The sequence below is a fragment of the Petromyzon marinus genome, chromosome 25 (genome assembly GCF_048934315.1).
Source record: "Petromyzon marinus isolate PM22_M1 ecotype Great Lakes invasive population chromosome 25, UKy_Petmar_22M1.pri1.0, whole genome shotgun sequence".
NCBI lineage: Eukaryota > Metazoa > Chordata > Hyperoartia > Petromyzontiformes > Petromyzontidae > Petromyzon > Petromyzon marinus.
In genome coordinates this window covers 8,522,387-8,544,440 of record NC_133691.1, presented here as the reverse complement: position 1 = coordinate 8,544,440, position 22,054 = coordinate 8,522,387, and the positions used below count along the sequence as shown (strand labels likewise).

The window sequence follows — 22,054 nt, the reverse complement described above, 5'->3', positions numbered from 1 at the left end:
GTCACCTTTTATTTATTCCATGAAGCAGCATTTTGCTTCTCCATGGGGGAATGGAGAAGCATACATTTTGTACATTTTTTGAATGATTGTTATTAAACATTTTGATTCTAATGATTCTACCCGGGCTTTTCATTCTGAGAAATGAATGTGATTGTTATAATTGTACTCTCCATTTTGCTTCGTTCTACTACGATGTTTCAAGTATGTTTTATAGTTATAATTCTAATATTCTGAACATCTGCAGTTTTAGTTAGACGTTCAATATTTTCAAGTGAATTTTATGCTAAATTTAAGCTTTCCAACGCCTCCTTTTTAATAAATGTTTTCTCCTACAACATCAGAGTGCAGCGCCACATTAAATGCGCACTACAATGACAATAGTTTAAAGCGATTTGAAGCATGTTTTATTTTCAAAATGGAAATATGTTTTTTTGGCGGGGGGGGGGGGGCAGAGCTTTGTGACGTCATATTTGAGGGGGGTCTGACTTTATTGTGACGACGTGTGACGAGGGGGAGGGGGGTCAAAAATCGTCCAAAATCGCGTGACGTCATTTATGAACGGCCCCTTAAGCACCGCAGTATCTTTTGATTTAAAGCTTTCGTGACTGCAGGGATTCATATTCTTGGTTCTTTCGGTAGTCACCACGTAGAAGGGAAACAATAAAATAATAATAACAATAAAATAATAAATAATATACTTTATTATTAAAATAATAAAAATATATGTTATTATTATGAAAATAATAGCAATAAAATAATAAATAAATATATTTTGCTTTTTATTATTAATAAAATAATAAAAGTATATTTTTTATAAAAAGTATATTTTTATTATTTTATTGCTTCCCTTCTACGTGACTTTACGGAAAGAACCAAGAATATGAATCACCGCAGTATTGTTTACTGGGGCCGGTTTCACCGCTCCCTGCGCAGCATGGCGGCCGAGGAGGGGCCGGGCAGCGGAACTGCGCCTGGGCGGGTGAGAGAGAGAGAGGCCCTCCTCCTCCTCCTCCTGCCTCCTCCTCCTCCTGCCACCACCACCACCCAACCACGCAGCAGTGCACACAGAAGCAGCAGCAGCAGCACGGTGCCTCTCCTTTCAGAGTGGGTGAGTGAGTGGCTGGGTGAGTGGGTAGGTGAGCGAGCGAGTGGGTGAGTGGCTGGGTGAGTGAGTGGGTGAGTGGGCGAGTGGCTGGGTGAGTGGGTGAGTGAGCGAGTGGCTGGGTGGGTGGGTGAGCGGGTGAGCGGATGAGTGAGTCGTGTCGGTCACGCTCGTCATGTTGACACCGTCCCGGGGTGCCTCTTCCCGGGACCTCGTCCTGCCAGCAGCAGCGGCAGCAGCGACAGCAGCGAGCCCCCTCCACACTTCACGTGACGGCCTCAGGGTGCACCGAGCCTGGCACAAAGCCCCGTGTTGACGTAGCCGGCTGTGTCGCTGTTGTTGCTGTTGTTGAAGAACGTGCGAGTCGGTGGGTGAATGAGTAAGTGTTTGGGGTTGAAGGAGCGGAGTGGGAGGGTTGTGTTGGATGAATGAGTGGGTGAGTGACTAAATGAGCGTGACATAGAGAGATTCCGTACCTGGCGCAGCGTCTTCATCTGGAGATGTCAAGCCCTGATCTGCCCGTCGAGGTAAAGTATTATTAACTTTGCTGCACCAGACATTATTTATGCAATCTATCTTGTCAGGATTTTATACATGTTATGAGTCTTAACCGATGTGGGAATGTCTATGTATTTGGTTTTTTTTCTGTTCTTTTGCTAATGGTTGCCAATGGAAGACCATTCACGTCAATTTAAAACTGGCTGATGTCACCTTCAAATGTTCCTCTGTTGGTTTTTTTTCTCCCACTGGCACTGCAGCAAATGTGGCTCAGGGCCCGACTCCTGTACCATAGTCACACCAATTCTCTCTGCTCGTTCTCCACCCTGAAGAAGGGGCTTTTCCTGAAACGTTAGCCAATTGTGTACGTCCCATTGGGCAGCGTTAACTATTACGTTTCTGGGTTATTGTATAAAAACTGAAAAAGACAAGTTACGTCAAAAGCAAATCGTAATAGTGGAACCTGACGAGACTGCGCTGTAGACTGTTCTCGGTGGAGGTAAGTTATCAGTCAGCAGTTGTCCTCGGGAGACACCTTTCCTTGCCATAGGAATGTGGAATGTCTATCGCGAGCTCAGTCTTCACAAGAGAGTTGGACGGCATTTAATGTTTGTTGAGCGGTGATTTAAAGCCCTTCATCTGCTGAGCTCTTCATCTCTAACATCCAGGCCAAACGACCAGATGAATTGTGATGGAAATCGGGTCATTGCTCGAAACGTCGGTTGTATTTTGGATTAAATAGCCCATAAAATAACACTCACAGTGAAACTAGCATGTGATGTTATCAGCTTTTGCAAAAATGTGTACAGTACAACATTCGCTCATACAATACAGCGAAAACATTTTGCATCGAATTGTTAATTAAAAGTGTGCACGTGTTAGCAGATTACACGTGAAGGTCTTGAACATTTGAGGGGCTTCATAAGGGGATAATGCAACCTTTGGAAACTAGTAGAGGCGTTGTTCGTTATCTTTAGAGGTGTATTTTGACTTCAAAGGGACTTTTCATGTTTTTTACGACCCAGTCTTCTCCGGTCGTGACTGTACAGGACTGTTAAGCGACAAACTGCGGGAACATACTTAAGATGTCTAAGAGAACCAGTCATTGTAGTTAATGGTGTCACACTTCCTTTTGCATTTGACTGTCTGATTTCGACAGGACTTCTTTCGTAAAGTACTGTATATTTAATGTTTTTGCCCAATATTATAAAGGCCATTGTGATGCAATAGTGGTAGTAGGTTGCTATAGTGAACCCTAATCGCATTTTCACTCTAAGTAGTTATCACCTTTTTGACAGGTCTGCTTACCAACCCGAACTGACAAGCGCGGTGACATTGCAACACATATAGTTCCACGAAATGGACATTGATCCTAAACCGCTGCCCCTACTCGCCAACAGCTCTGGTTCCACCAGCCATCAGGTGAAGGAGTAAAAGGTGCCCAGTAAGAATCACTGGGGTATGAACAGGTGGCCTTCCTACACGTGACGGGTGCAAACAGGAAATATTTTATTGCCCTGCTGACGTTTGGGGGGGGAGGGGCAGTGACTGATTGAAAGACCGCTGGGCGTGATGTATGTGTATGTATGTTGAACTTCTTTCGCACCGTACGTAGACAACCGTGCAAATCGGATGTGCGAGGGAAGGGCAACAAACTAAACACAAAAAGCTGTTATCAAAGAAATTAGTTTTCAATCGAGATTTAAAAGTGGACAGCTTCGGTGGCTTCCTAACATCGGAAGGAAGAGCATTCCAGACGGCCGCAGAAACTCATCCAAAAGCACGCGATGCAGTGACCGACCGGTCTTCGATGGCTAGCCAAAAGCCGCTGCTGTGCTAGGATGTGCACACTTGCGAAATTTCCACCGCCTCGAAACTGTTTCCGCTGCATGAAGGCCTCCTTCACGCCATGTCGGTTGTGGCCGTTGTTTGACAATATCTCACGCTGATTAGTGCGAGTTGGTGAAGCAGGGGGTCCAGAAATGGTTCAGATGTCACTTGTCACTGGTGTTAGCCATGGCCAGGAATAAAACTCAGATGATGGGGTTCTAAGGTTGGCACCTGTCCGGGTTTGATCCAGATTGTTTGGGAATTGGCATCTATATACAGTACAAGTAGACTTTCGCGACCAATATCATCCATAATAGAGGTTGTTTTTTTGGGTTAGATCGCGTAAATATATGAATGTTGTGTCGTTAAAACCCGCCACCACCCGACACAGCCAACTAGTAAGGGTTGTCACGTAAACAGAACATGGCAATTCGTCACTGGTACAGCACACCAGTGTGTTGGAGAGCCAAGCTACATCATTTGAATGTCACACCACGTGACAACCCTTTGCTGTGTCGGGTGGTGGTGGGTTTTAACGACACATTTATATATTTATGTGATCTAACCCTAAAAACCCCCCTTCTATTATGAATTGGCATCTATATTTGGGTGGGAGGGATTGATTTCGACTGAGATGTGGTGGTAGTGGCTTGCAATTATTTTTTATAATATACTGTACTAGACAGTTGTGATAGACCTCATCCCTGTCAAGCCCTGATCAGCACCCTACCTTATTTCAGACCAATTCAGACCTTATTGATCACCCCGTGCCGTTATAAATCTCAACGTTCATCCTACAAAGTCCCATCACAAGGGAGAAACACAAACAAATAGACAAACAAAATTGCCCGTATTGAAACGACTGTACTCCATATGGGCCTGAAAACTAAATTTCCCTGGACAAGAATACGGGTAAACCATATGGGTTGACAGGTATGAGACCTAGGCCGACTGAGACATGCCTTGGGTTGGTCTGTGAGAAAGGTGGCAACACTGCCAGCTTCACAGCACAGTGTGTGCACCACTGTGCCACCTCTATTAAACTGTTTCTACCCTTAAACTAATTAGTTAGTGATACTGCGTTGGCAGTGGTGCTCAACCACAAATAGCAAAAACACCCAAAACATTTGTCAATAACACTGTCTTAAAAAAAACATAATATACGTTTTAAATATATTTTACAATTTAGGGCAATGACCCTTCATTGCAACCCTTGTCTCGACACAAGTTGCTTACAAGAACCCTTATGCCCATGCTTGGTGTAAACCATTACGTAGTATATTATTCCTATGTTGTGTACACAGTGATGTTTACAAAACACACTTTGGTATGAAGACGAGTCTCCCCTTAGGGTCACATGCTTAGATGCATGAAGTTTGTATCTTACACAAACCTTGACGCTCACTATTTCTCCGACAACCTAGGTCTCCAAAGAATGCGCAGTTTACTGTAATCAATTTCAATACAATACCGGAAGTAGATCTCGGTACAATTCAGTTCCTGCCACCATAATGTACATTGCTGAATTGCATGATGCACATCTCTCACAGGTGATAACTCGGATCATGAGTCTTCTGTCAGTGGCGGAGAGGCGAGAGGCATCGCTGGTTAACAAGGCTTGGTACCAGTCCTCCTTGGACCACACGCTACAGGTACCATCTCGCTCTGAGCCGCTAGGGCCCACACTGATGGGTAAACACTCAGTTTGTTTTTCTTTGGTTCTTTCGGTAAAGTCACGTAGAAGGGAAACAATACAATAATAAAAATATAAAACAATGAAATTCTCACAACGTTTCGACTGCAACACAAGCAATCATCATCAGGTGTGAAAACCACAGCAAGAAAAATTTGAAAAAAGTGGCGGTTTTTTTAACGTTAGCACCACGGAGAGCGATTTGGCAGTTATTCAGATGGACGAGTCCATCTATATTCTTAGTTTTTTCGGTAAAGTCACGTTGAAGAGAAACAACAAAATAACAAAATATATATAAAACAATAAAAAATTCTCACGACGTTTCGACCATAACTCAAACGGTCATCATTATATATATTTTGTTATTTTGTTGTTTCTCTTCAACGTGACTTTACCGAAAAAACTAAGAATATGAATTACTGCAGTCACGAAAGCTTTAAATCAAAATTTAGAGTCCATCTATGTTCGGAAAAGAGGAGGGGGGAGACGAAAATAATGGATGCGGTCTGAAAGCCACCGTAAGCGTGAACAATCAATTAAGACCCGAAATGGTTTATCAAATCCTTCCAATGATTGCTAAACCGGAATCCATCTTCTCGGTTGAAATTGTCTCTGTGTTTGTATATGTGAATGGCCTCATGAACGAATCTCTCATGGTAGCCAGATGGCTTGCAGATAACCTCTGTCTTGGAGAAGTCAATGTCATGTGAGCCTACTGAATTATAACAGTGATCTGCCACGGTTGAGGTGTTGGTCCTACCGTGTTTTAGGTCTGCTTTGTGTTCACGGATGCGGTCCGAGACATGTCGTTTGTTTTCTCCAATGTAACTACTACCACAGAGGCAACTTAGTTTGTAGACGCCAGGGTACTGTATGTCCGGAATCACATCTTTTATAGATGGAACCAGATCACGGATTTTATGTAATGTGTTGAATCGGACCTGGATCTTGTGTTTATTCAAGATTTTGGAGATCTTTTTTGTGATCCCCGCAATGTAGGGTAAAGTGATGGTTTTTAATGGCTCCTCAAGAGGGTCCTTCTTCATGGTTGGAGTGATAGCTTTGCGGATTGTGTAGTCGGAGTAACCATTAGCCTTAAGAGCTTGGTGTACGTGCTTGAGTTCACTGGCTATGTGTTCCTGGTCGGATATGCATTGGGCTCTATGGTGCAGAGTCTTGGTGAGGGAATTCTTCTGGGATGGATGGTGGTGGGAATCCGGTTTCAGGTAAGCATCCGTATCAGTAGCTTTCCTGCAGACAGAGTGGCTCATTGAACCATCAGGTCTCTTTTTTATTAGGACATCCGATTCAACACATTACATAAAATCCGTGATCTGGTTCCGTCTGTAAAAGATGTGATTCCGGACATACAGTACCCTGGCGTCTACAAACTAAGTTGCCTCTGTGGTAGTAGTTACATTGGAGAAAACAAACGACATGTCTCGGACCGCATCCGTGAACACAAAGCAGACCTGAAACACGGTAGGACCAACACCTCGGCCGTGGCAGATCACTGTTTTCATTCAGTAGGCTCACATGACATTGTACACACGAAGCAATGGAGCACGAGAACACATTTTACCCATTTCCTTCCCCGTCGCACCCTTCTACCCCAGAAGGATGTGGTGTACAACCTGGCGGTGGGGTGCGGTGGCGAGCTGGGCTGGGCCGACGCGTGGAGCGCGAGCGGCATGCCGTCGCGCGCCAGCGTAAGCGCGGTGCTCACCTGCACGGACGGATCGCACGCGGCCCGCCAGGTGACGCCGCCCGCCACGGCTGCTGGCTCTCACCATCTTGGGTACATTTGTAGTCACGCCATTGTCATCGCCCCGAAGCTAACGTGAAGGCGGTATGTTTCACAGGCTTAAGTCTGCAGTGGTTTCGTAGTAGGGGGCGACAATGGCTATGTGGCTCCAGGTTGAGTGATTTGTTGGGGGAGCTTATTACATTTTAAAGGTTTAAGGTTTTATTTGAAATGAAATATCACCCCTACTCAAGGCGGTATCAAAACATTGAAATAACAAATTAAAAGACAATCAGTTAAAATGCACTTTGGGGCGAAATGTGGAAGTAGTGAGTCCCACATTCCCTCCCGAATACCTCGGAGACTCGGAGCGCACATTTGGCAAGTTTGGACCGTGACGCCGGTACATATGGCCAGTTTCAGAAGAAGCTCTCAGCAAGTGGAGCTAAACCTCGAATATCACGCCAAGCAATCCCGCCACCCAACAGGCACTCGAGCTCGCCGCCCGTCGCCTGGGCCCTTCGCTGGAGCAGCTGGCGCTGCGTGGAGCGGCGCTGCAGGAGGCGATCTTGCCGGCCGTGCTGCAGCACTGCCCGCGGCTGCTTTCCCTCGACCTCACGGGCTGCGATGGCCTCTTCATGCCGGGCATGCTGTTGGGCCGCCCCGAGGAGTGCGAGCTCGCCCGGCCGGGTCTACGGAACCTGCAGCGGCTGTCGCTCGCCGGGCTCCGCTACCTCTCGGACAGCACGTTCAACCGCCTGGTGTCGCTCACGCCGCACCTGAGCCACCTGTCGCTCGCCGGGTGCCACATGACCTTCGATTTCTACCCCTACAGCAGCCACAATGGTGAGAGGTGCCATGAGAAGAATGACCGAACTGCGGAGAAAATGGGCACCGTTTTTGTGCTTACAAACCTAAACGGTCATGGAGCTCTCCGGTGCGTTTTTTGGGTTGTACTGCTTTGTTCTGTGCAATGAGGTCCAATGTCTCACTCCACGTTCTGGGAGCTTCTTCAGAGAACATATCGTATCATATCAGGATGCTTTCGTGATGTTCTGATTTGCACACCGGTTTGATCAATTACCTGGAGCGCCATTTGAAACAATGCAAGTTTATTAATCCTCCAGCCTCTGTGGACCCAGAAGTATAAATGGACACACCACAATTAGTCAATCGGCAGGTTGTGTGTGGTGGAGTAAAGTGTGGGTCTTCCCACATCTTCCGCGAAGTCTGGCTAGCATGGAAGAGTAGGCCGAATACACTCCAGAGGGGCTCTCTGGAGCTTCCGCTCGTGAAGGCCCTTCTGCCAGCAGTGGCATGAGCAAGTAATGCAGGGCTGCACCTTTTATTGCATCGTGAGCGATGACATCACAACACTCTTACTGCATTGCAGGAAGGAAGGACGCTGATCCAAGTGGCAGGCCACAAGACTCTACTGCCATGCTGTTGCTGCGGAACCTGCTGTCGTTCCTGCAGCAGCACGCAGACACCCTCACCGGCCTGGACCTGAGTGGCCTGGGGCTCACGATGCAGACTGCTTGCGCCATCGTCGGCGTCCCTGGGCTGCACCTCACCTCCTTCCTCCTGCGTGACTGCAAGGATCTCTCGGACGCCGCGGTGCAGGTTCGCCATTTCCTACGAGCCCAAGCCCTTCCCAAGAAGCCAGCGTCACGCTTATCTTCCTGGTAGCATGCCGTAAACGACAGTGGCGTTGCTGAGGGCGTGGCGGTGGGGGTCAGCGCTGGTGCCTGGATTGGTTCGTGGCCGGCACGAGAGAGGCAGGCGTGGCCACAGTTGTGACCGGTGCAGCAGCAACAACAACAACAGCAAAATCGGCGCTGCTGCTGCTGTCGTTGTTGTATCTGATGGGCAAACCTCTCAATGATGGCTTGAGCACAACTGCTGCATTACAGTCATGCGAATTTAATTTCCTGGCTAACCAATGGCGTAGCGCGGTTTGCATGGCCCCTCGTGAAAATCAAGAAATAGGGCTCCCTGTCTAAATTCCTACCTTCGTCATAGCCTGAAGCCTGGGCCTTCAAAATCTTAGCTTCACCATTTTAAGAGTGTGGCTCGCAGTTGGAACGATGCAATTTCAAAAGCTGGTCAGGGTTTGACCTGTGCCATCACCCTTCTCCAAGTTCCATGAAATGAGTACGAGCATACCTCGTACAATTTATTTTACACCAATTACTCAATTAGCCTTCATTGAGGCACGTCACCTCGAGAAGAGGCTAATCCTGGCAAAACACCAGGACAGGTAGTAACTCAGTTTCTCGGTGCACATGCGTGTCTCTGCAGGCCATTGTAACTGCACAGCCGTTCCTCGAGGTGTTGGACGTGAGCGGATGCACGCTGCTCACGGATAAAGCGGCCCTGGCCGTCTCGCTGGGCCTTCCTGGCCTCCGTCGTCTCGGGATGGGCCACCTACGCCACCTGACAGACGCGGGCCTCTCCGGCCTGGCCTGCCTGCCTCGCCTCACAGCCCTCTCCGTGCCGGAGTGCCACCAGCTGACGGGCAAGGACCTGTGGGACAAAGGCAGCTGCAAACGGGACGGAGCGAGCGTGATGGCGGGGGAAAGGCCTCAGCTAAGGGCAGAGGCTGAAGGAGGCCAAGGAACGGCGCTCGCGCCACTGCAGGAGCTGAGCCTGCGCTACTGCAATATCGCAGTACGACACAGTTCACGTTGTCCTCTTCTTCTTCTTCTTCTTCTTCTTCTTCGTCTTCTTCTTCTTCGTCTTCTTCTTCTTCTTCTTCTTTTCTTCTTCTTCGTCTTCTTCTTCTTCTTCTTCTTCTTTTCTTCTTCTTCGTCTTCTTCTTCTTCTTCTTCTTCTTCTTTTCTTCTTCTTCTTCTTCTTCGTCTTCTTCTTCTTCGTCTTCTTCTTCTTCTTCTTCTTCTTCTTCTTCTTCTTCTTCTTCTTCTTCGTCTTCTTCTTATTCTTCTTCTTTTCTTCTTCTTCGTCTTCTTCTTCTTCTTCTTTTCTTCTTCTTCGTCTTCTTCTTCTTCTTCGTCTTCTTCTTCTTCGTCATCTTCTTCTTCTTCTTCTTCTTCGTCATCTTCTTCGTCTTCTTCGTCTTCTTCGTCTTCTTCTTCGTATGTATGTATGCGTGTTGAACTTATTCTGGGCCGTACATAGCCAACCGTGCTACAGAGATGCGACCTTAAAATCCATTTTGAGTGGTAAAGGCTTTGCTGTATCTAGTTGTCCCCCTTTATGCCCTCTGCTCCAGCAAGCATGTCCCCTGTCAAATCACACGGTCTCCCTCCACTGTCATGGCAGGTTGGTCCCCGCCTGCTGCTGTCTCTACGTTCTGAATCTCATTATAGCTGTCGACCTGCCTCACCCCATCCTGCTCTCTAATTCCCAGATTAAGGCTTTCCTGTTTTCCCCTGCCTGATTGACCATATTCACCTGTCCAAGTGTCTTGATTCTCACAAGTACAGTAAGTTAGTTATTTCTACTCCATCATAGCATTCACTCAGCACTAAAAATTGTTTAAGTCATCCAAGTCTGTCTTCATTTACAATGTTTTCAGATGCATTGTTGTGCACGTGTACATATCGTAGGATTGCAAATGTTGAAAAATTGAAATCTAATTTCAAAAACTTCAAAACAGCTTTGAGTGTGAGAGTGGAGTTTAGTGCAAACATCTGCGTGGTTTGTGCCTTGTATCCTGTGCGTCCCATGTCCATTCCCGTGTGTATCTCACGTGCCACTGTTGTGTCCTGCGTGCATCTCACGTGCCACCGTGTGTCCTGCACGCAGGCCTCGAGCGTGGTGTCACTGGCGGTTGCGCTGGGTGCGTCTCTGCGGGAGCTGGACCTCTCGTCGTGCGTGGCCGTCACGGACGCCAGCGTGCGCGCCATCAGCACGAGCCTGGCCACCCTGCGGGTGCTGCGTCTTGCCTGGTGCCGTGAGCTCACCGACTGGGGCCTGCTGGGCATAGAGAGGCCCTGCTTACAGCCGTTGTTGCCCAGCAGCCACACGGTAGCCCTCTCGCACTGTGGACTGGCACTCGAGATTGAAAACTCATTTCTTTAAGAACAGCTTTTTTTGTGTTTAGGTTGTTGTTCCCACCCACCCCGCACGTCCCTTTAGCACGGTTGGCTACTTACGGTGCGAAAGAAGTTCAACATACATGCATATCCACTGCTGCTGCTGTTTATGTCAAAGGTCAAAGTGCCACATTCGCAAATCAGTGAAATGGGTGAAGTGCACTTCCATAATAGATACGTCTGCTTGTTTTTGTCAAATCAAATGAAAAGTGCCATTCTGCACCACGTGAATTGGTCCAAAGGTGGTGTCTTTCCTGTTTGGATGAGTGTTGGGAGAAGCTCATCTGTTGGTTGACCCAAGCCACTGTATTACATGAGTAATATTCTATCACTGTATGAGATCACTGTCTATGGGACAACCTCTTTTAGCTTATCATAGCTTCTCAAAAAGTGGTTTAGTGGTGATCAGCGTGCGCTACGTGCACTGCGTACGAGTGGCTCGAGGTGCGAAACAAAACTTTTTCTTAAAATTCACGTCACACTTCACGGGAAGCAAGTACCAACACAATGCAGCTTCATTAAGGTCACTTATTGCCATCTAGATCAATCTAGACACTCTAAAGGCCATTGTACCATCCGTATCAGCCCCTCTATCTAGCGAGGTGTGGGGAGCGGTAGTGCATTGGTTCGGGCACTGCGCTTTGAACCTGGCGACCCGAGTTCGATTCCCGCTCACGGCCACCAGTGACGATTATCTGAACCGGTTCTGGGTCTCCCCTCGGTTGACTCTGCCTCAAATGAGAGTACCTGGTGTGGGGTGTAAACATCGCCACTGGGAGGACGAAGGTGGCCGGGCGCAGTGCTGGTTACCCACACCCTCGTGTACCGTGCCGGCCATCATAGGTGCTTGCTAAAACCACTTGCCCCAACAGCCCATGCAGGCTGTACGGGGGGATCTTTGCCTCTTGTTTGTCCTCGGTCAGCACTGGCACCGGTCACCGTCGGCTGATGAGCCCCGCCCTGTGCGCGTGACCGTTGACAGAGTTCGTCCGGGCCCAAGTTCAGCCGCTCGTTTGGCAACATCGGCTTCTTCTCCCCGCCGCCCGTGTGGCCGGTAGGGTTGGCGCCGCCGTCGCCAGCGGAGGTGGAGGCGGGCGAGGTAGGGCCCCGGCTGAGCGCCCTCACCCAGCTTGCCGAACTCGACCTCGCCAACTGCTTCCGGGTCACGGACGCCAGCCTCACGCAGGTGAGCGACTCGCCGCCCCGCAGACTGAAGGCTGCGATCGACCCGGGGTCAAATTTGGGGCGACCGTCATCGCCGGCCAACGCGTTAACCCGCGAGCGACGATGGTGGTGGCGGCGGCGGCGGCGGCGTCAACTTGGCGGGCGACGGGATGGAGTGACGGGGTTCTCTCCAGCAGCTCGTGCAGTCCGCGATTGCCGGTCGCTCGGTCAGCACGTCGCATTGCAACGTGAGCTTTGCTTCCTGTGAAAGAGGGGAAGACTTTCTGATCAAACGAAGCGAGCTTGACATCAGGCGGGTTGCCTGACCTTGTTTGGCCACTTCTACGACAAGGCGAAACAGATAACCACCAAACAAGAGACAGATTTCTCTTGTTGACAAGTGTCTCTTGTCGTTATGTAGCTAGGCTGATACGTGTGAAGCTCAGGTAATGAGAGGGAAAAAAATACATTGAACATTAACTTCAGGTGCTCCATCATCGCGTGGCCTCACGTCATCGCCACATGGGTGTTGTGTTAAAACTGCCACGTCACGCTTCCTTGATTTATTCCACCACAAATGAACGGTGCACTCGTGATACGTGCATCAAATGGTGCGAATAAGAATTGATAGTTTAATATGCAAATCGTGTGAATATACCTTTCGGTGCTAAGATTATAAACGTGGCAGAAAAAAAAAAATTAAACGACACTGCAATAAATAATATTTGATTCTTTACCCCGAACAGCGACTTTAAAATTCACCACATACCCGGATTAGGAGGCGAACCTTCTTCACATGCCTAATTGCAATGTGTGGGAGTGATGTCACTGGCGCTTCGCGTCATTCGTGAATAAAACTTCAAACCGAGGTTGCACAGACCGCAGCGTGTCGCCTCCACTCGTTGTTGATTTGCGTTTCGCGGTGTGGCGGCATCCACGGCTTTTGCCATGGCGGCAACCTCGATCTTCACCTTGATTCTGCCACGGTGGCGAGATGTTAACTCTCTCTCTCGCCTGGTATGCAGGAGGTCGTGGGTTCGATCCCGACCCTGACACCTGCATATTTGGAGTTTGCAGCATGTCTCTTTCCCCGTGGTCGTGTGGATTTTTCACCGGGTAGCTCCGGTTTTTTCCCTGCACACTTGTTATACTTCCCCCGCACCTCTGATTAGCACGGTTGGCTACGTACGGTGCGAAATGATTCGACATACATACCTTTGGAACCGACGTGCGTTGAGAGTATTTAGTCGCGATACGTGACAAGCCACTTCGTTGAGCTGTCATTTGTGGCAGCTGGGCTGCTTCTGATAAAGAGCTCAGCAGACCTTACCGTGTAAAAAAAAAAAAAAAAAAAAAAAAAAAAAAAAAAAAAAAAAGATAGTGAAACAAGTCTGGGCCCACGGGCGCGGCTGCGCTGGTGACGCGCGTGGCGGCGGGTGGCGCGCAGGTGCTGCGGTTCCCGGAGCTGCGCTGTCTGCACGTGTCCCACCTGTGCGAGCTGTCCGACGCGGCGCTGCTCGCGCTGAGCCGCGGCTGCCCCTCCCTGGAGCGCCTGTCGCTCGCCGGCTGCTACCGCCTCAGCGACGGGGGCCTGGCCGCGGCAGCCCCGCTGCTTCGCCGGCTGCGCCACCTCGACCTGTCCCGCTGCGAGCAGGTCTCCGACAGGTATCGTCGCGACTCCGCGCCCGCGCGTTCACACGAGCCTCCGGGGGTTAACCCGTGCCTCCGGGGGTTAACCCGTGCCTCCGCGGGGTTAACCCGTGCCTCCGGGGGTTAACCCGTGCCTCCGGGGGTTAACCCGTGCCTCCGGGGGTTAACCCGTGCCTCCGGGGGTTAACCCGTGCCTCCGGGGGTTAACCCGTGCCTCCGGGGGTTAACCCGTGCCTCCGGGCCGGCTCGTATTTCTTTGCCACTGCGCGCCCGAGCGACGCTACAATCCGGTTTGTGGTGGCGAGTCCGGGGGTCGGCGACCTGCTAAGACTGCCGCCTTAAGGACTGTTTTGTGACGTTATTTATTATGGACTATCTCATATTCACATGCATCGCGGCTCTTGAAATATTGAATTTGAAACAAAAATGGCTCTTGTTGTTTTGGTTGCCGACCGCTGGACTAGCCCCTCACTTCCCACAAAGTGGTACCTATTTTATCCGTGGTTAAATGATTAGCGGTCAACCCCCAAACGAGATTTGAATTGGCATCTTCCCGATTCCGAGTTGAGCGCTTTTCTGTAGCACCACACGGCCAGATCCACTGTGGCATTACCGAAGCTTGTAATCATGCCATTGTTAGTGAATTAAAGTGTCTGGGAGTCTCAAGACAATTCTATAAGAGGATCTGACTTGAGAAATTTAACTAATTGAGTGTTTCCATGTGGGGTGAAAGGAGAATACCTCTTAAAACCAAGTCAAAGGAAAGGCTAACATTGAAACCTCCACGCAAATGAGTCAACAACAGCCTACTTTCTGTACTGCTTCCACAGCTCGCCTCATAGCCTTGAACTGTGTGCTGGGTGTCTCGTCCAGAATGCTGCCTATACAGTCAAATTTTCACTAACTGTAAAGGTTTTTTTTTTAATCGTAATACTGTATATGGAACATCAGGCCAAGGTTTCATGCCTTTAAATTTTACATTTCCCAGACTTTGTCTCCAACTATGAAACGTGGCTTACATCGTTCGTATTGCAGACTCTGACATTGCACTGAGCAGCTGCAAGCAGTCGACAATCTAGTACGTTTCGCTTCATCCAAATCTTACCGGAGCCGCTCAGAGGTTGTATCCAGCCCGCCGTGCTGAACCGTCGCACCGCGGTAGCAATGAGCGAGTCGTGCGGCGAGTCGTGCGACGAATCGCGCCGGCGCGTGTGCCCCTCCCCCCCCCCTCTTCCCCGCAGCGTCCTGGACGCCCTGGCCGGGAGCTGCCCATGGCTTCGCTCGCTGGACGTGTCGCGGTGCAGCCGAATCACGCTAGAGGCCGTCGAGCGGCTGCAGGCCGCGCTTCCGGAGCTCGGCGACGTGCACATGCGGAGCGCCAATGGGCAGGACCTCGCCTACGCCCTCTAATCGCGGGCGACGGGGAGGGCCGGTGCGGTCTCGGGGTGAGCTGGCTGGGGTGAGCTGGCTGGGTACGGCTCGCTAATTTCCAGGACCAAGCGGCGCTTCCGTAATCGACACGCTTCCCACTCGCTCCCCACGTCCAGTGTCCGTTTGGTGAACACGGGCAGACATTGGAGCCGAGCATTGTTTGAAACAGTGATCGTCGTCATTACTTCGTGCGCAGCATACCTTCGGAGTATGACTCAATGACGACTGTGGGCACAGACCCTCGCCCCCTCGCCCCGGTGAGTAAACGAGGCTTAGCTTTGTACAACTCATCTGATAAATGAGCCTGGAGCAGATGACGAGGAGGGTCTGCTGTGGTTTATTAGCGCGATTTTATCTACCCCTTGTGAATAAATAACTGGAATGAGCTTGAAGGAAGACGCAAAGAAAAGTTTAATTTATTATTTTGTAGATGCACCGCACCGAGGCCGTGTCACGAGTTTAAAGCTTCACTCGTGAGAAGAAGGAACTGGATGTCATGGGCATGTGACACGGCATACTATGGTGACGCTACAGCTGCATCATGACGCACAGCGGGAAGGTTCAAGGAGCCAGTTGGGTGAGGGCCCCAAGGTGACCTGAAAGGATTTTACACAAGAACTTGTAAAGTGCTGCTTTGTCACTGATAAACGTAGTTTTAATTAATAAAAAAAATCACACAATGTTTATTGATAAAGTGCTGCTTTGCCACTGATAAACGTAGTTTTAATTAATAAAAAAAAATCACACAATGTTTGATAGGTCACGTCTTCCTTTAACGCATTCAAAAAAATGTAAACTCTTCATAGCGGTAAAGGCATTTATTTACGGATGCACAACCCTTAGAGTTCAGCAAGGGCTGATTTTTCTGGCATCCGCCTCCTTGTCTGAATGTTAAACACAAGGCACCAAAACTCTGCTGGGGTATGTGAGATTCTTGGTTAATTTGATTATCTCCTGAGCTTTGAGGGTAGGTTGAATTGTAATTGTGTGGGCATCTTATTCACTATGCGGGTCGCAATTATTGTTCCAACTATGCACAAGTTAGGTGTTCATATTGTGATGACGTAGATCACATGGCGTGTGCCCCATCAATCCTGCCTATGATGTTGCAGCCCTGCGGCCACAGTGGGGTTCAGGTTTTAGTTTTCCAGAGCAACCGCAAGACGCCAAGGATGTTTTTCAAGGACGGCATAATATAATCATAATCACGTGGTGGCCCTTTTTCAGTCCACTGCTGGATGAGGGCCTTGCCACACAGTGCGGGTTTTTGTGGTTATTTGACCATACTTCTCCACGCTGGTCAGTGCATGTTGGTGAAGGCTGGGAGCACATGAGTACAGTGCAACGAAAAGCTCAGCAGAATGCACTGTAATTACTTGAAGTGTGCAGTGCCATTCGACAGCTCACAATGTAATTAAAATCTGCAAATGACAAGAAAAACCCATCGCGAGAAAAATTAATGTAGGCTGTAAAAGAATATATATTTAAAAACGCACAGAGGTTTGCTTTGCACGTACAAACGCTCCAAGCGTTATCCAGATGACTCGCTCAAAAGTGTTGGAATGGTCGACTACTGTCACGCATTCAGTTATTTTTTACCTTGGTAAGTCTCCCTCTTGTTTTATTGGGGTGTCTGTAAATGGATCGCCCCGTACATTGGTAAATGTCTAAACGATATTTATAGACAAAGACACTGATCAATGTAAAGCACACGGCTAACCGCGTGTCACGTGTGCACACAAACAAATAACAAAGATCCCCGTATAGCCTTAACAGACTGTTGGGGCAAGTGCTGTTAGCGAGCACCTATGAAGGACGGAACGGAACACGAGGGGGTGTGTGCCCAGCACCACGCCTTTGTCTCCCCAGTGACGATGTTTACCAGGTACTCATTTGAGGATGAGTCGACCTAGGGGAGGCCCAGGACCGGTTCACATAATCGCCACTGGTGTTGACCGTGAGCGGGAATCGAACCCGCCATTCGCCACTAAGTGGCGGTGACGTCACCACGACGCTTGTGCCAGGACATGTGCACCTTGAGGCCACGTGGAGTGTCGAACGCCCGCTGGCAGGAGGTCACGGGGCAGACCCAGGTGCCACGGGTCGACTGACTGAGATGACTGGCTGATGCACCACCTGTGCCCCCTACTGTGCCAACCTGCTGTGCTCTAGCCACCCGGCGCTCCGCTCGTTGTTGTGAGCGTCGCTCCTCCGCCCTCCGTTGTTGTTGGAGGGCGACTACCTCCAACTGCTCAGTAGCGTCCTTCACGAGCCTCCTCCACAGAGGCCGATCTTGACACTGCTGGTACCAGTCATCGGCAAGTCCACTCAGCTCCACGTTCTTCTGTACCACATCACTCCATCTCTTCTCTAGCCCGTGTCGCGCCCCTTTAGCCCCCTCGATCCGGCCGAACAAAAGCTGTTTCGGCATGCGGGCTACATGACCCAGCCATCGCAGCCTTGCCTGCCGGATTAGCTCACCGATGGGACCTTGCCCAGATCTTTCAAGGATTTGTGAGCTCACACAATCCAGTCTGGTTAAACCCAGGATGGATCGTAGGCAGGCCAGCCTAAATGTTTCTAACCGGCGAAGATGTTCCATTAGGGGGGTCCACGTTTCGCAAGCGTAGAGAAGGGAGGGAATGACCGTGGCCGAGAAGACCTGAAGCTTAGTGCGGAGCGACAGACCAGGTAGCTTCCACACGGCGTTACGCAACCGATGAAAAGATATTGCCGCTCGACTGATTCGGAGTGAGACCTCTGCTGTTAAACTGGTGCCGGTCATAAGCACACTTCCCAGGTATGGGAAACTCTCCACTCTCTCCACAACTGCCCAATCACCGATTGGGAGTTGTGGGGGTGGAGTGTCCGATGGTACAAAATACCCAGGCAGGTTCTTAGTTTTGGTGGGGCTGATGGTAAGGCCCCATCTCTTAGTGGCACGCTCCAGTCTCAGCAGCAGCGTCTCCAACTCCTCCTCTGAATGAGCAGCTATTACCAAATCATCAGCATACATAACGTGGTTGAGCAATAGGGAGCCATCCCTTGACCGCACCCGGGCATCGATCAGCCTCCCATTATATCTGTACCATATGGAGATTTCCCCGGTACAGCTATTGAAGGCTTCACGAACTACGTGGTCGAAATAGATGTTAAATAATGTGGGAGCCAGAGGACATCCCTGTCGCACCCCAAGGTGTACAGGGAAAGGCTCTGACTCCCGGCCACATAGCTTTACCCGGGCCCGCTCACCATCATGGAGGTCCTTAATGATCGTGAGCAGAGGGTCAGGTACCCCAAAATCACACTCACACATATACACACATACACACATTCACACGCATACACACATTCAACAACAACAACCGCCATTCTCCACTAAGTGGGGGTGACGTCACCACGACGCTTGTGCCAGGCTATGTGCACCTTGAGGCCACGTGAAGTGTCGAACACCCGCTGGCAGGTCACGGGGCAGACCCAGGTGCCACGGGTCGACTGACTGAGACGACTGGCTGATGCACCACCTGTGCCCCCTACTATGCCAACCTGCTGTGCTTTAGCCACCCGGCGCTCTGCTCGTTGTTGCGAGCGTCGCTCCTCCGCCCTCCGTTGTTGTTGGAGGGCGACTGCCTCCAACTGCAGAGTAGCAGCGTCCTTCACGAGCCTCCTCCACAGAGGCCGATCTTGACACCGCTGGTACCAGTCATCGGCAAGTCCACTCAGCTCCACGTCCTCCTGTACCACATCACTCCATCTCTTCTCTAGCCCGTGCCGCGCCCGTTTAGCCCCCTCGATCCGGCCGAACAAAAGCTGTTTCGGCATGCGGTGGCTGGGCATGCGGGCTACATGACCCAGCCAACGCAGCCTTGCCTTGCCACATTCACACATATACACACACACATTTACACATACACACATATACACACATTCACACATATACACACATACACACACATTCACACACACATATACACACACATTCATACATATATACACATTCACACGCATGTTTTTGCGCAAGGTTGAGGATAAATTATTTGCGGAATGAATCCAGATTGTGTTATGCCACTATGCTATGCAAGCACGTGTGCTGTATGTGCCTTACTCAGTGGGCGATATTTGTGTAGTAATACTATATGACCATTGTACAATGTCACTGGCAGTGGGGGGGGGGGCAGCAAACAATAATCCTCACCCCCCACCCCCTGCCCAAATAAACCCCCAGTGGACATTCTTGGTTCTTTCGGTAAAGTCACCACGTAGAAGGGAAACAATAAAATAATAAAAATAACAATAAAATTATTATTTTTTATAAAATTACATAGCAATAAAATAATAAAAATAACAATAAAATTATATAACAATAAAATAATAAAAATAACAATAAAATTATATAACAATAAAATAATAAAAATAACAAGGAAATTATTATTTTATTTTTACTATTTTATTGTTTCTCTTCTACGTGGTGACTTTACCGAAAGAACCAAGAATATGAATCCCCTGCAGTCGCGAAAGCTTTAAATCAAAATTTCCCCAGTGGACAGTGAAGTAGAAGCCAGTTGACATTTAACCGTTAACATCTGCAGCGCATTGCAAGCGGGATGATGCTTTCCTGAACGTCGTCGTTGCTGTTGTTGTTCCACACCCATCGTAGCGAACGCAGTAACAAGACGACGTCGGGCGGCTCGCGTTGACGTGGCTCACGTGACGCTGTTTAGAGAGTGGTGCGCAGTCGTACTCGTGCCAGCATACGCCTTTGTGTAAGTTATTATGAATGAGCATGGATTTCCAAGGACAATTGCCTCATTTATGCTGCTAAAATAACACAAAGATGATTTGGGGGAAGTTGATCGTCAAAATGTGAACCTTATGGCGGGACCCCGGGGTCCCGAATAAGCGGAAGTCAAAATCGTAATGAACTATATTCTTGGTTCTATTCGGTAAAGTGACGTAGGTAAAAAATAAAACAACAAAAATCACGACGTTTCGGCCACAACACAAGTGGCCTTCATCAGGTGAAGGGACCAGACTGTCTCGAGGACAGCGCTGGAGTGAAACACAGCCAAGCTCAGTCTGGTCCCTTCGCCTGATGAAGGCCGCTTGCGTTGTGGCCGAAACGTCGTGATTTTTACTTGTTTTATATATATTTTTTTACCTACGTGACTTTACCGAATAGAGTATGGATCCTTTGCAGTCACGAAAGCTTCAAATCTAGAAAGGAATATTAATGCCTGCAGTCATGAAAGCTTTAAAATAAAAAAAACGTAATGAACTGGTTTATTTTTGTCGACTCCGTCCCACCGCGCGCATAAACCCCGCGGCCCGCCTGGCGCGGATCCTCCTCTTGTCGCGTCGTCCAAGCTTCAGCAGCGAGGACGAATGCGCAGAAGAAAGAAAACTTTGAAACTCTGACGAGCGCATCGTGCAGAGCTCGTCGAGAGTAATAGATTTGCCGTGTCGTTCGCCTGCAACAGGCATGAAATGACGTCGCAACGCAGTTTAATGTTGGGGGGGCTCATGGGACCCCAGGGTCCCGCCATGAGGTTCAATTGCATTGTTGTATAGCCATTACATTTTAGTTGATGAAGGTTGTAATCAATTTTTATCGTAATATTATTTCTTGCCGTCATTTGCTAAGGCAATATACTTTACCTCAAGATTGCTTATTAAAATATCAAATGTAACTTGTGATGGAGGTTGCATCTATTGTCGTGTGCGCTTTTAATCCAACAATAAACTATATTTTAAACTATAAACTACTTTTTTTCTATTTTACCAGGTAAGATCCACTGAGCTATGTAAGGCTTAGAAGTGAGCTGGCCACAAGCGATAGCCACAATCAAGAGGCTCATCATGTGGGAATTTAAATCGGCCAAATACTCTTAAACGCATGTTTCTAAATGTGGAGGGAAAACCCAGAGGACCTGGAAAAAAAATCCACGTGACCACGGGAATAACATGCAAACTCCAAATATACAGGCGTTGGGAGTCGGGATCGATCCCACGACCTCCTGTATACCGGGCGAGGTAATTAACATTTCGCCACCACGGTGCCCCCAGCACACTTTTTGTCAGGATGAACAATCCCTGTTGAGCACAAGCTGGCGGTTTAGGTGGTTGCGGGAGAGCCGTGTCGGCTTTAGGGTCCACGGTTTTCACTCCCAACAGCCTCTGTTGTTCCTCACCGGTGCGCTATCTGCTTTGGGTCTCGTCGGCTACGGGACACCACCACCACTGTGTTACTCCACTGGGACTGTGGACCAGTGGTGTCCTCTAGCCACAAGCTACCTTGCTGCTTGTCTGCTCCCGCTTTGAACACTTTTTGTTGTTTCATGTGCATTCGTATTCAAGTTTAGAATTTTTTTCTCATTTGTTTATAGTCAAATTATTTGTTTTCATTAAAATACCCAGAGGCATTTATTTATTTATTATCCAAGCAGAAATTTCAGAAAATGCTCAATTTGTCAGATGTTCAAATGAACGTAATGATTTGGAGACGCCTCCAGAGAAGGGGTGCCAGCACCGGACACTCGGGGGGGGGGGGGGGGGTGCGGCGGAGTACAACTTCATGAAAAATGAATCTCACAACGCGAGAACCGGAGACGCCATGCGACACCATCGCACGAAGACGACGCCCGCCTCTCTCTCCGGCCACGTCAGGAGGCGACCAAGCGGCATGCCATGCCCAGCCGACCCATTCGTCGAGCACGGTGCAGATCGGAAGGGCCCCACCGCGGCCACCCTGGGTGCAATAGCTGGAGGAGCTGCTGGACAACGGGGGTGGGGGCACCAACTCTGGCTGTCGGTGGCCAACCGTGCCCACGCTGGGCGATGCATGCAGCCCCGTGGTGGCTTAAGAGCATCATCAACTAGTATAGCAA

At 49.2% G+C, this 22,054-nt stretch overlaps 1 protein-coding gene across 5 annotated transcripts; it reads left to right on the top strand.

Moving 5' to 3' along the window:
* Positions 1–881: 881 nt before the first annotated feature.
* Positions 882–20,929, top strand: LOC116945756 (uncharacterized). 5 transcript variants are annotated; one of them, XM_076069674.1, is made up of 10 exons: positions 882–1,108; positions 4,981–5,082; positions 6,743–6,880; positions 7,356–7,713; positions 8,261–8,490; positions 9,169–9,537; positions 10,636–10,857; positions 11,908–12,111; positions 13,537–13,754; positions 14,981–20,929. In XM_076069674.1, exons 1-10 carry the CDS (start codon positions 935–937, stop codon positions 15,147–15,149), a joined length of 2,184 nt encoding a protein of 727 aa, XP_075925789.1. In that variant the 5' UTR covers positions 882–934; the 3' UTR covers positions 15,150–20,929. The 5 variants fall into 5 exon arrangements, 4 of the variants coding, with proteins under 4 accessions (XP_075925789.1, XP_075925791.1, XP_075925788.1 ...); XM_076069673.1 differs by having other exon boundaries at positions 884–1,108; positions 6,740–6,880; XM_032960278.2 differs by having other exon boundaries at positions 1,005–1,629; positions 6,740–6,880.
* The last annotated feature ends 1,125 nt before the right edge of the window (positions 20,930–22,054 follow it).

What these genes read in the sequence shown, in the direction of transcription:
- LOC116945756 (XM_076069673.1), top strand. Translation starts at nt 935, where the DNA reads ATGGCGGCCGAGGAGGGGCCGGGCAGCGGAACTGCGCCTGGGCGGGTG. An exon ending in CGGACGCCAGCCTCACGCAG is followed by an intron (nt 12,112 to 13,536) that starts GTGAGCGACTCG and finishes GGTGGCGCGCAG; the next exon opens with GTGCTGCGGTTCCCGGAGCT. An exon ending in TGCGAGCAGGTCTCCGACAG is followed by an intron (nt 13,755 to 14,980) that starts GTATCGTCGCGA and finishes TCTTCCCCGCAG; the next exon opens with CGTCCTGGACGCCCTGGCCG.